We start from the raw sequence: 14248 nt of genomic DNA on the forward strand, positions 1-14248 counted from the left end.
CGAAAACAAAAACAAAAACAAACACAACAACAAGTACAAATAATAACAATAAAACGGCAATGCAGACAAGTGCAAACCGTGCAAGATGGTGGTGGCGATGTCGCTGGCATTGTTGTTGTTGTTATTGTTGTAGTGCATATATTGGCTTTTATTGCGTACGCGCTGTTTATTTGTATGTTGCTTGGCTTGTTGGTTTGTGGCAATACACGCCTACTGTTGATTGATAAGCGGCAGTTACGGTGGTTGCGCGAAAATGCAGCTAATACAACAACAATATTACTAAAAATTTGGTGCAAATGTGTTGACTGTAGAAGCAAATGCGTGCGGTTGTAAATAAGTATATAAAAATAAATACATACAAACAGTTATTCTTATTTTAAAATATATTAATTTTAGTTTTATTTATTTTTTTCAAACCCAATTCGCTGTTTGGAAAACTTTTTTGTTGGTTAAGATATCTTTGCAAAATTTGACACAGCTCATTTTCGAATCCGAGCATATTGTTGAGATCGGAGCACTATAGCATACAGCTGACATACAAGCCGACCGAGCAAAATCAAAGTAAGGAGCTTTTTAAAAACTTTTATGCTATAAGAAATGCAGCCGAGAAGGCAATTATTGCTGCGCTGCAGCTGAACTTAACGTTTTTGCTTCTATTTACATGTCAATGACTTTTTTTGTTTCTTTTTAAATGTCAATAACTAAAAATGTTTAATTAATGCTCTTAAACCACAAAGCAACTGTTGATTTTTCTTTTCGATAACTACTCAACTATCGATATTATAAAACATTTATAAGGGTGTTAGACTGTTAAGTAAACATTTCCAAAAGTGTAATACTTTGTAAGCGCATTTTGTTGCATTTAAATTATAATAATAAACATTATTGTAACTAAAAAAAAATGCAAAAAAAACAAAAAAAAAATCCGTGTGAATCAAGAAAAGTAAATATTCAGCGCTCCTCTCTGCGTTTTTGCCACATACAGCCACACCCGCATGTCAGCAATATAGCGGGGTGTGAAAATGATTGTAACGGCATTCACTAAGTCAAGCCAAGTCATTATTGCGGACAGCGTCAACGTCAGCGCCCGCAGCGCAGCTGCTTGCCTAGTGGAATGCATTTTAACGGCAAAATTCGCAGCAAAAACAAAAACACACACAACTAAATGCACACAAACACACATACATATGTATTTTGTGTATGTATATGCATTGAAATTGCAAGCCGCCGCTATGATGGAATGCAGACAACGCTGACTGGGTGGCTTAACCGGCGCCCACAGGCACGGAAGAGCGCATACACACATGCACAGACATTTCTGCTTATGTGGTTGTTGTTTGTCTGACCAAATGGCTGCAGCGCCGCAGCAAATATTGACTGGCGCGTTGCCTGATTGACTGACAGCAGCAGCGCCGCGACCAATAGGTGTGCGTATTCAGAGGGGAGCAATGAAAAAATGCAAATAAAGGCGTCTAATCGACAGATACATATGCATATACATAAGTATGTAGGTACATACATACATATGTATCTATGTAGCACGTGGAGTACGTAGAGCAAGTTGTATGGTGCAAAGAGCGCAGAAGAGCGCTACAAAGAGCGCATGCAATAAAATGCTAGTGAGAATGCATAGCAGCAGGGGAAAATAGTGACTCAGGGGCGGGGAGTTATGGCAAGTGCAATGTATGAAACAAAACAAAAAGGAACACAACAACATATACATACATATATGTACATATGAACATACATACAGCAGCGATATAAGCGCTTGCCGCCTTGCGTGATTCCTGCTGTCGCACAACAGCAGCAGTTGTTGCAATTGCTGCTGGTGCTGGTATGCGTGTTGTAGTCGTCGGCATTATGCGTATACGCTCGGTTCGGCATTCGTTCGTTCGTTGGTTGCTACAGCCAGCGCAAAATTTTCATTCATAAAAATTTACACAAAAACAAGAACAAACAACAGCGAAATGCCAACAGCAATAAAAACAAGTACGGAGTGCAGCGAAAGCAATCACAACATCATTGTGCCACAAACAACAGCAAAAATGCGCCGGCCACAGCGCATGTCAGGGCAATGCGCTAGCATTCGGGTCGCCTGCTCGGCTTTCACACACACACGCGCGCAGTCGCAGCTATACAAATACGAAAAAATAAGTGTTTATTTCTGCAAAAGCTGGCAATGCTCGCAGTTTTTTGTTTCGTGCACTTTTCGGTCTCCACAATCGGTTGTGCGTTACTGTTGTTTGTTTTTGTCGCCGCCAGGCGCTTTCGTCTGTTTTGCTGCTTTTTGGCGCAGTTTGTACTTGGGAGACAGCGCTTACGAAAAAACAGAAATTTCTAGTAAATGTAAAAACCACAAACAAGTGATATTTATATGTGGAAGAAATTACAACAAAACCAAAACAAAAACTTATTCCAGTCAAGTAACAGCCAATATAGGCTTACCAGAGAAAATAATGTAATTTTTGTAATAAATATATGCGAAAAGCGCTCTTAAAAGAAAAATTTGCTATTAAATTAAGGTGTATTCATATTAGGGTGCGCCGTTTTTAAGCTAAACTAAAAGCTTCAACTAAAAACAGGCTAACAATTCTCAAGAATGTGCAGATATACCAACAAAAATACGAAATTTATGATTACAAATTTTTGTTTATACTTTTTATTTACTAATTTATTAGTATATTTATTTTTTAAATTAATTTGTTTTATTTTTTATTTCTTTTATATAGATTTCTTTTATTTATTTAAATTTTTTTGTATTTCATATTTTTTATTTTTTTATTTTTATTTTTTATTTAAGTTTTAATCAATTAAATTTTTTTATTTTTTTAACTACCATAAAATGACATACGCTAATAATCTATATTTATATTTTTATTTATTATTATTTTTAGTTTTTTGTTTTTTATTTTTTAATTCTTTTTTATTTATTTTTTCTATTGTGTATTGTTTTTATAACGTTCTCATTATTTTTAAAATTTTGTATTATATTTCTTTTATCATTATTATTATTTTTTTATTTATTTAAATTATTTTTTTACTTTATATTCACTTTTCTATTTTTTTAACTACAATAAAATGTCATATATTGTATGTACATACATACATACATATGTATGTTTGTTATTACTTATTTATAAACAAATTATGTAAAATATTTTTTCGATATATTTTCTTACGTATCAAGAGTGTGAACAACGCATAATACTCACTCATTTGCATATAACAACGCTGATAGTTATCGATTTTCGATATCAGTAAGGCTTTCGGAGAATAATACATGTAAAAGCTAAATTTTTCTGGACTGGATTATTGGAATTTAAATAAATATTAAAAGTCTTATATAGCAGCCAATCTGATTGCTAAATGGGTGTTTCGCTAATAAAAGCGCAGAGCTCAGCTACATTGGTTGAAATAATAAATGATTGTAGTTTCAGAAAAGCTCATAATATTTTGGGCAATTTTCGATACAAAAATGTAGCCAATTTTTGAAATTACAATTTTTCGAAAATGTAAAAATAAAAATTCTTCCAAATTTTTCATATTAATTTTCGCGATATTTTCAAAACAGAAATGTTTCGAAACTTTAAACAAAAATTTTTTAAAAATTTTACAAACACAATTTTAAATTTTTTTCCTTGAAAGTTTTAAAACAAAATTTTTTCCAAAATTTTAAATTTTTTTTCTTGAAAACTTTAAAACAAAATTTTTTCCAAAATTTAAACTTTTTTTCTTGATAATTTTAAAACAAATTTTTTTCCAAAATTTAAATTTTTTTTCTTGAAAATTTTAAAACAAATTGTTTTCCAAAATTTTAAATTTTTTTTCTTGAAAATTTTAAAACAAAATTTTTTCCAAAATTTTAAAAAATTTGTTGGTATTTTTATAAATTTTTCGAAACTTAACAATTTTTTTCGAAATTTTTAATAAAAATTCTGCGTAACTATACAAACAATTGTTTCTCGAAATTTCAGACAACAATTTTTCGAAAATTTTGAAAGAAATATTTTTCGAAATTTTAAAAACAAAAATGATTCGAAACTTTAAATCAATATTTTGCGAAACAAACAAAATTTTTTGTTTTGAAACAATTTTTTTTGAAATTTAAAAAAATCTGTTTTCGAAATTTTTAAACAATAATTCGACGAAAATTTAGTAACACATTTTTTTTTGAAATTTTTAAACAACATTTTTTCGAAATTTTTAAAATAAATATTTTTTGAAATTTTAAAAACAATATTTTTAAATGAAAGCTTTGAAATAAAAAATTTTTAGCAACTTTGGCCAAATCAGTGTTATGTGCTATACCCATAATTTATCGATTTCAACCCACTTTCGTTCAACAGCTGAGCGAGGAAAACACTCTAGACGTTAAATTATCTTTACACTTCTTTAAACTTGTATTAAAATATTGAAAAGTCATTCGATGTGATGTGTTTATGAATTATAAGATTTATAAAACGTTCCCCAATCTTTTTTACCTATTAATTATAAACGCAAAATTCACTATATAAACTCACCTGTGGTGATAATAAGCCATGTTGTGTTTGTGGTGTATTTTAACTTTTTGTAATTACTGTTTTTTGTTAAATTTTTACTGCTGCTTAATATTACTTTTTGCAGCTTTTGTTGTTGATTATGTATTGGCGTACGTATACAAAGCACAGCTTTGATAATTAATTTTTTTTACTAATATTTTTTAAAGCACTGCTTTTTAAATTTTATTTTTAACTCTCAAAGCACTGCTTTGATTAGTTTTTTGGTAATTAAAATATTTATAAGCGCACTTGTGTTTTTTAGGCTAATATTTTTCGTTGCTTTGGATATACAGAAAATAGCGAGTTACTAGTTTTTCTAGTGTATTTCCTTGCTGCTAACTCAAAGTTTATAAAAATTTGCTAAAGGAAAAGAAATTTAATTTATTTTTAATTTTTTTTTTTTTATTTTGAGGCATTAACGCCCTAAACACGTGTTTGGAAATTTTTTGCTACAAATTTTTTGGTGTGTCATGAGCGCAGAATAAATTTTGTGATTTTTTTTTCATAACAAATATTTTCTTTTTTTTTTTAGTTTCCACACTATTTAACCCTACTGTATTCGATCGCAAGTTAAAAACTTAAATAAAAATAATTTATATGTGGCAATATTGCTTGAGAGCATTAACGTTTGTTTGAGCACACCGTACGCTCAGTTGTACGAGTACGCCATGGCGTATGAGTAACCGCGAAACCGTACACAAACAGTTTGCGAATAAACGTGTGAACCCCATAATGCCGCAAGCCCCTTCAATAGCATAAACGCCTTAAATGTATAATTAAAGAGCAAAAAATACAAAAAAAATTACTTAAGAGTATATTCGTTGCTCGAAGAGAAAACACTGTTTTGCAAAGCTTTTTTTCTACACTGTGTGTATGTGGCTGCAATACACGCGCATAAACAAGCGCATATGTGCACCGTTAATGCCGGCGATGTCTCCAATATTGTGCTGTTTTTATTCTCTAATACAAATAATTGAAAATTGCAAGAAAACTGCATTTGCACTCACACATTCTGTGCTTAAATTAAAGGGAATTTTTCGAAGCGCCGCATTCGTATGAGTCATTGGAGACTTGCGTGTGTACGCACATATGTTGAAGTAATAAAGTGCAGCGGTATGACAATTAACAGTAGATAAAAGAAAATCCGTTAAGATATGCAGAGATTTGAACCTCTGAAACAGACTGAACTTGTGGAACATTTATTAGCTTTGCTTTCGGGCGCAAATGGACCTTCTATGACAATTACATTTCTAATATATTCGTCAGTTACCTTTATAGGTAGATGAGATGCGTTGGAAGTATGTAGTTTTGGACAACTGTGGTAGTATAGGTCTTACAAAAAGTGGCAGCTGAACTTCTGAAACACTTTTCTACGACTTTGAACTTGTGAAACAGTCCGTAGTAGTCATACGTGGGCTTATAAGTTTCCTTTCTGCTGCAAGTAACGTACCGAAACAGCTTAATAATACTTTTTTCTTGCAAATTGTAGGTGTGAAAGCGTTATAAGTCTGTCTTTTAGTGGCAGTTGAAAGCCTGAAACACTTTTCTACGACTTTGAACTTGTGAAACAGTTCGTAATAGTTATAAGTGGGCTTATAAGTTTCCTTTCTGCTGCAAGTAACGTACCGAAACAGCTTCAAACTGCCGTTTTTTAGAACTGAACTTTTGAAACACTTTTCTACGTCGCTAAATTTGTAAAAAAGTACTTCGAACCAGTGAAAAAGCACAGAAAACTAATTATTAACGAATTCAAAACTCTTTCGCACATGTGAACAAGTGGAACGCTTTACTTGCTCATATTTGATGAGCTGTTGTTGGAGTATATGACATCAATGCAAAACTCTGTTATATTTTTTGTTACTGTTTTTGAACAAATTCGATAATTTTATCAGAAAATCAGAAAATGCTATTTATAATATACGTCGGCAAGCCTACATACATACAATTTACAAAAAATATTATTTGTATAGCAATGGTCATTGAGTTATCGCCTATCGCGTTGGCAGCGATAAGGCGCTACAGCTACCGATAACATGTATATAGTGCGATGTGCTTGTTTGCTATGTTATATCTATTGTTGTTGTATTTATTTCATGCCCCTTTATCACTGGCGTCACTTCGATTCATATTCAATGCATTTCATTTCGAAATTTCTTATCAAATTATGCTGCGCTGCATGCATTTGTTTGCTGATGATTTATATATTGCGGTATTGTGGCGACAGTACTGACAATTATTTTTAATTAAAATTGGCAACACTACCAACTGCCCCGGCATAAAAAATAGTTGAAACAATGGAGTTAAACCTGTAAACTGGCACAGAGGGAGCTAAAAATGAGCTTGATTCTCCCTTAGATTTGGCTGCATACGATTTCATACACACCGGTTATCGATAACCGATAAGTAAAATGATCATTATTGCATAGATTGGAGCTAATGGAAGTATTTTATCAGCAATATTTGGCTGAAAGCGATTTCGCACACACCGATTACTGGCTACCGATCAATAAAACAAGCATTGCTGATTATTATGCTGAGCGTTTTGGTAAGATTGGTGTGTTTTGAAGTCAAAATAATGGAAACTTACACGAGGGTGCTAAAATAGTGATCACTTCTGACCAATATTGAATTGTACGATAAACATATACTCCGGTTATCGATAATACTGAGCATGTTGTATAGCTCGGCTGGTTTTGTAGCAGAAAGAAAGCATTTGGCGTAGAAAAAATTCCTGAGGCGATGCGCGATTTGCAGGCTGTATCGATATATTCCTGAGATAATATGAATAACGGTTTTTTCGAACGTGTAAGCATGTGCGTAAGCGATTTTTGAGCAAGCTAATGACACTTACTTAGGAAATGGTATGAAATGAATAGCAGTAAACGCCAATAAAAGTACCGCACACATTGCAAAAATACGCCTACATGGCAACACTGTTACTAACTAACAACATTAGCGCTACAACTTGGCAATATTGCAATAAGTAGGTCAACTGCTAGTCGGTGGTGGATTTTGTCGCCGGTTATGGTGGCTGAGTGCAGTAGGTGCGGCTAGACAGGTAGACAGTTATGCACACAAACACACACTTTTGCATTTTATTATGTGCGTGTGTATGTTCATGGTGGTTGTGAAGTCGTTGCTGAAGGTGTACAGACGGCTTAATGGCCGAGCAAATAAATATGTACATTTGCAATTCTATTGAATTTTATGCTGCTAACTGTTGCACATCGCATACATATGTATGTATGGATGTGTGGCTGTGTGTATGCACAAGCAATGACGATGGCGTTAGACCACGCGCAAGGGAGTTGGGGGATTTTCCGCGTCGTTTCAGCAGACGTGTGTGGGCAGTTAGCCGGTTGTTGGTGAGCGCTGCTGGTTGCCAATACTGTTATATGCTTTTATATATATGTACATATGAAAATATGTGTCTGCGCTGAATTATTGGTTAGAATTCCAAGAAAATGTAATTGCTTAATGTGGTATGTACGTGGCATATTTTTAACGGCACATTTTGCAGCGCCGCTATCAACAAATGCGCGAGCTTATGCTTATGACTTTGCGGGCGGGTTGTTGTTATTGAAGGCAGGCGCTGGGGAATCCTACGCTGATAAGCAACCATATAAAAATAAATATATATTCATGAACTCGAGCATTAAACGCAGTGCGCATAGCATAAACAAGCGCTGAAAAATAAGCAACAATAAAAGCGCCAAAAACACACGCTTGCAGCGGCTGATCAACAATGGCAAATAAGTCAAAATAAAGCAACTTTATGACACGCACACAATGCGCGCAAGCCGATTGCAGTTACACGCCGGCTGCACGCACACATGCATAAGCAAAAAAATTTCCGCACACTGCTACGCGAGTGTCAGCAAATTTTCGCGAAAATGTCATTCAATTTTTTTAAATTTTTGGTACTTAATTTTTTATTTTTTTTTTATTATTATTTTTTTTTTTTCAATTTAAAAATTTTTTTTTTTTAATATTTTTTTATTTTGCACTAGTAGTCAAAGCGTATGACAGCGCACGCCGGCTTTAGCAGCGCGCCCATACATAGCGCCAGCGTAAGTGTATGCAAGTGGCGTTGCGCTGCGCACGGCTGTAGGTGATCTGTGCGGTGTCGCTGTGCCGAAGTCTTGGCGCCGACACGATAACGACAATGACGTTGGACCGATCGCACAGACAGCCATCCCAGTAGGCAAAAGCTAGCAGTTAGCAGCCATAAAACGTGCAATCAAACTTTGATAATGTTGCGGATGTGCAGTGCAGCAGCGACGTACGGCTGTTGTGGCGTTCGCTTATGACGCGCCGCTCACTAAACGTCATAGTTTATACTTTATACCACTATATAATTGTGTGTGTATGTATGTATATGTTATCACAGTTTTTAGCTTGCTTTAGTAGCGGAATAATTTTGCTTGGATTTATTTCATCATTTAGTAGTTGTTGCGTTACAAAAACAAAAAAAAATATATAACAGCAAATACACAGTGCGGTTTCCGGCTGTTTATTTTACTTTTTTCGAAGTTTTTTTTTTTGCAAATAACAAAAATTTTATGGCATACGATTGCGTTTGCTTGCGTTTTTAAGCGCACGAAGTGCCGAGTAAAATTGCCAGTCACCTAAAGATCGCCGCTCAAACGCTTACACCAACAACATACAATGTGAACACTAACGGCCCGAATTGTGTTGGTATTATAGTTTCGCTGCAATTTGATGCGTTGCGTTGCTTTATAGGCGCCGGCAGCGCTGATGCATTTGCGCCGACGTTATTTTAATCATTTAATTTGAAATCTTGAGATGATTCACAATTCGTAGAACATGAATAATTCTTATGTTTTATCGGCAGTTGAGCACATTGCAGACGATCTCATGCACAATTAGATTTATTTTTATTTTTTTCTGCAAATTAATTTTTTATTTACAAAAATATTTTTTTTATTATCTTGTTGTTTTTTAATTTTTTTTTTAATATTTTTCTTTTAATTTTGGGTTATTTTTATTTTTTTTGTATTTAAAATTTATTATTTTTATTGTTAATTTTTTATTTATATTTACATTTTTTTATTTTCCATATATTTTATTTTTCAATTTTCATTTTTTTGTTTTTTATTTTTAATTTTTTTTATTTTTCATTTTTTTTTTTATTTTTAAATTTTTTTTTATTAAAATCCTTGTTCTTGGTTTTTAAAGATTATAATTTTTTATTTTTATATTTTGAACAACTTTACAACTTTACTTATTTTTATAATAGAGAAACAAGCATAAATTGAGGTTTCATTTCCAAAAATATTTTCCCCGAATTTTTTCTTTCAAAACTTCACAAAATTGGATTTTTATCGGCAAAAGTAACCATAAAACGAAGTTTTATTTTCAAAAAAAAAATATTTTTTTAAGACTTTGTCGCAGTTTTCGTTTCAAAACTTCAGAACTTTGTAACTATATTTTTTTTTTAAATTTTTGTATCGGCGAAATTTGTTTTCAATCATATTTTTCCTCGAATTTCTCGCTTTTTTTCATATTCATACATATGTATATTCATATAAAATATTGATTTCAAATATACATATGTACATATATTTTTTTCAAAATATGTATGTTTTCTCGACTTAATTGATTTTTTTTTGTTTTTCAAAACATTGCAGTTGTATTTTTTATAAAATTTTTATGCCGAAAATTTGAAAATATTTCAAATTTAATTTTTTTTTTCAAAATATGTTTTCTCGACTTAATTGATTTTTTTTGTTTTTCAAAACATTGCAGTGGTATTTTTTCTAAAATTTTTATGCCGAAAATTTGAAAATTAAAATTTTTTTTTTCAAAATATGTTTTCTCGACTTAATTGATTTTTTTTGTTTTTCAAAACATTGCAGCTGTATTTTTTCTAAAATTTTTTTTATGCCGAAAATTTGAAAATATTAAAAGTTTTTTTTTTGTAATATTTTTTCAAAATTTGTATTACATATTTATCAGTAATCCAAACATTTTTGTATAACATGTCGCATTTGAGCCAAACTGCTGTCGTTACGTTAACCGATGCGCCTTACTTTCTTTACTTAATTAATTTCATTTGATTCTTTGCACTCGCGCTGCTTTTTTCAAAATCAAAAACAATTATCTCATTATCTTTGCTCACTACGCCGCCGCTGTCGCGCACCGCATTATTGCTGCTTTGACGCTAATGTCGGCGTTGCCGCTGCTTACTTTGCTAGCGCCACTTCCTCCTGCTACTTTTCATGCGCTTTCAGCGCTGGCTGTGCAATGCTGTATTTATTTGCATGTGAGTGTATATTTTTTCCACTTTTTTTCCCTTTACTATCTTTTATCTACTTTGTCTGCGCTCTGCTTTGCTAATGCGCGGCATCCACACAAAAAAAATTTAATTTGTAGCAAAAAATCGCCGACACGTAATAAATGCATTTTAGGTACTTTTTTTTAAACAAAAATATAAAAAAGAAAAATAATTAATGTAATTAAGAGCATACAAATCACATGCCAACACACCTTTTATGCAAATATTTTTTACACAGTTGCAACTTGTTTTTGTTTTATTTTTATATTATCGCTACTGCAGCACTGCGAAGCAAAAATATCAACAATGCGACTTTTTGTAATTTAAAAGTTAAAAAAAATATATATATATATTCTCTACATATAATTTTTTATTACACTTTTCTTTGTGGCTAAATTTGCACTTTTTGCACTCGCGCTTTGTTGTTGTTGCAATACTTCAAGTATTATGCTATTTTTTGCACTGCTTATGTTTCTTATATTTGTTTTATTAGTATAGCTGTTTTTGCTGCAGTTGTTGCTAGTGCTGTTTTAACTTAACGCGCACTTGTTGTTGTATGCTAGATTTTCTTCGCTTTTTTGTTTTACTTCTGTGACTACTCAATATTGTTTGCTTGCTTCTTTATTTTTGCTGTTGTTATTTTCAACACCACTAATATAAAGATTTCTTGTTGTTGTTATTATTGTGTAGGCACTTTTTTGCTTCGATACGAAATGAGAAGTTTGCGTTCTTCCGCGTAGACACACCGCAAAACGTGACGTACTAAACTAAACTGAAAGTCGGCTAGCCGCTAGCTCGTCCGGTATTCATACAATACGCGGGCCGCTCTTAGTGTCAATGTTTGACGGCGCCTGCACAAAAGTACCACTGACATACACACACACATGCACACATCGACATAGGCGCTTAGCGCTCATACCAGTGGCGGCGGTGGCAGCGGCGTTGCCGACAGTACCAGCAGCATACACACAAGCGCGCACAGGCTGCACCAACAAAACACACGTCGATTTTACGCTCTTCTCGGACAAGTACGAAATGTATGTGGTATGTGGAAAAAGAAAAACGCCACGACAGTCCAACAGTTAGTGAGTCGTCGTCGTCGTCGTCGTCGTCGTTAGCCAGCGTCAGCGCACAGTGTAGCGGCGCGTATAAGGGAAGTGTTTAAAAACAGAAGAAAGTGCGAGGCATAACAGCAAAAATGGGTCACTGGTCTCTGTAGCAATTTTGTGCTATTTGTTTGACGCTGACTCTAACACAAGTTTTCTGTATATTATTTTTTATTTTATTTTTTCATTGTTTTGCAATGAAATAATTGCGTATGTTTGTGTGCGCAATGGGCGCACTACTATGCCATATTTATTTATTTATTTATCTACAAAACGTTTCGGTCACGTGTGGTAGTCATTGTTCAGTGAACTTTTTCACTTTGCAGTTATAACGCTGTGACACTTTCAACATGCTGTGGGAGTAATCGATGCAGTTATAATATATATAACACTAATTATTGAACCATTTATGACTGTTTGTTGGAACTTTTGACGAATAGTTGCGTTGTACCACAATTTCTTCAAAAGTATTGACATAAATTTCCATGGAAACTAAAAAATTGTTATTCAGATCTTTATAAAATACCATTTTTGCTTAGTATTGCAATTTATAACACATTGCTTACCACTGTTCTCTGTTTATGTAAAATTGTATAGTGTAGGCGCTTATTAATGTACAGCTATTATCGATACTTGCTGTTTTCACAATCATTAATAGTTGTATAAAACTCAAATATATCGAAAGTTACTTACAAATTTAGTGACTTTTCTGAAATTTTTGGAAAATAGTTGCCAACTTAGCGAATTTTTCTGCATAATTTTTGAAAATAGTTGTTAGCTTAGCGAATTTTACTGAATATATTATGACAGTGGTGGTTAGTTTACGAATTTTTCCGCATATTTTTTGACAGTAATTGCTAGCTTATCGAATTTTTCTGAATAGTAGTTGTTAGCTTAGCGAATTTTCTTCATATATCTATACTTTAAAATTAATTAATTAAAAAAAATCTCAATTTATTGATTTTTCCAAATATTACTTTAAATAACTTCCAGCTGAGCGTATTTTCTTGCATAATTGCTGAGTATAACTCCCATTTATGAAACAGTTTTTGAAATGCAGATTTTTGGTCTGGAACTTCACTTAAGGGAGGGGAGCTATGGGTAACGGTTTTTGGATAATTGTTGAATTTATGTAGAAAACTATTTTTGAAAAGTACAAAATTTCATATGGAAATTAAAATTAGTACAATAACAGCATATTTCTACTTGCAAAAATATTATAATGCACTCAATATATGTATATAAAAGCATTTGAAATATTTGATTTTCAAAGCTTTGAAAGTTCACTCAATAAAAAGTATTTTTTCTTAACATTTAAATTAATTAAAAATTGAAAATGTAATTTATATTAATATAATTTAAACAAAAATCATTTTTGCATTTATAAATTTATAAATTCTAAAATATTGGTAATATTATAATAATATAAATTTTAATTTTTTAAAATAGTTATTTAAAAGAAACTAAAAGTTTGCGGAAAAAATTACAACATTTGTTGTAAGTATATATTTTTAATAAATTTTGTGATTTGTAACGGTACTTTTTAAGGTCTGTGCTGTACTGTGTATTAAACTCGAAAGGGGCAAACGCCATTTTGAAACCGAAAGATCTTTGTAAGATTTATGAAAGTCCATAATCAAAATTCCATTTTTAAATTCTCATTTAAATTTCATTTCTCATTAAAAGAAATTCCACGCTTTAATAAAATATTTGGCGCAAAACGCAGGTTTTTTGGACAAAACCATTTTATATTTTTTTGGCTACACATCCATTATAAATTCATAATTTTTTGAAATTAATAAATGAAATTTGTCAGTTTCATTTCTTAGAATTTTTTTAAAGGCAGATAATGCGTAAATATTGGCATTGAGGTCCACAAAAAAGGCAGTAATTGAAAAAATACGAACGACAACTGAAAGCTATTATAATATTTAAATACTAAAAACAGTCGACGAAATAAGAACTAAATCAATAAACGAAAAAGTTCTAAAATATGCAATTTGAATTTTCATCACGCCACATATACAATTTTCTTATCCAACGCCTGTGCAAAACGCACCACTGTGCGTTCTCCTCCCCAACCCACAACAACCAATCCGTCAAAGCCAACGCGGCTGCGTTGATAAAAATTCGCAAATCGGCCAATGCGCTGTCGGCGTACGGTGTCGCCAACGCTCTGGCGGCACATTGTTGTTTTAGCTGCCGTACGCCGCCACCGTTCGCTGCACTTGCTCACCAATACCAGCGGTAGGCGCGCATGCAGGCGCTCTTCTGCACCATACCATGCGCTCTAGCCAATGCGCTAA

At 32.6% G+C, this 14248-nt stretch overlaps 1 protein-coding gene and 1 long non-coding RNA gene across 7 annotated transcripts in view; one reads left to right on the top strand and one right to left on the bottom strand.

The window, feature by feature from the left end:
• The window catches only part of LOC126760423 (uncharacterized), a 132932-nt gene that overhangs the window by 31825 nt on the left and 86859 nt on the right, over window positions 1-14248 (top strand). The window lies entirely within an intron of this gene.
• LOC126760422 (insulin-like growth factor 2 mRNA-binding protein 1) overlaps window positions 1-14248 on the bottom strand; it is a 46100-nt gene that overhangs the window by 14875 nt on the left and 16977 nt on the right. The window contains exons 1-3 of one of the 6 annotated variants that reach the window (XM_050476036.1): window positions 11214-11616; window positions 11049-11120; window positions 4521-4898 (exon numbers count right to left, since the gene is read on the bottom strand). The exons of 1 other annotated variant lie outside the window; for it this stretch is intronic. In XM_050476036.1, coding sequence (XP_050331993.1) covers window positions 4521-4540 — 20 coding nt within the window. In that variant the 5' untranslated portion in view covers window positions 4541-4898; window positions 11049-11120; window positions 11214-11616. Of the gene's footprint in view, window positions 1-4520; window positions 4899-11048; window positions 11617-14248 lie in introns of those variants that run through there. 4 more of the 6 variants (XM_050476038.1, XM_050476037.1, XM_050476034.1 and 1 more) reach the window with 4 other exon arrangements.

Source organism: Bactrocera neohumeralis, chromosome 5 (genome assembly GCF_024586455.1).
Source record: "Bactrocera neohumeralis isolate Rockhampton chromosome 5, APGP_CSIRO_Bneo_wtdbg2-racon-allhic-juicebox.fasta_v2, whole genome shotgun sequence".
Taxonomy (NCBI): Eukaryota; Metazoa; Arthropoda; class Insecta; order Diptera; family Tephritidae; genus Bactrocera; species Bactrocera neohumeralis.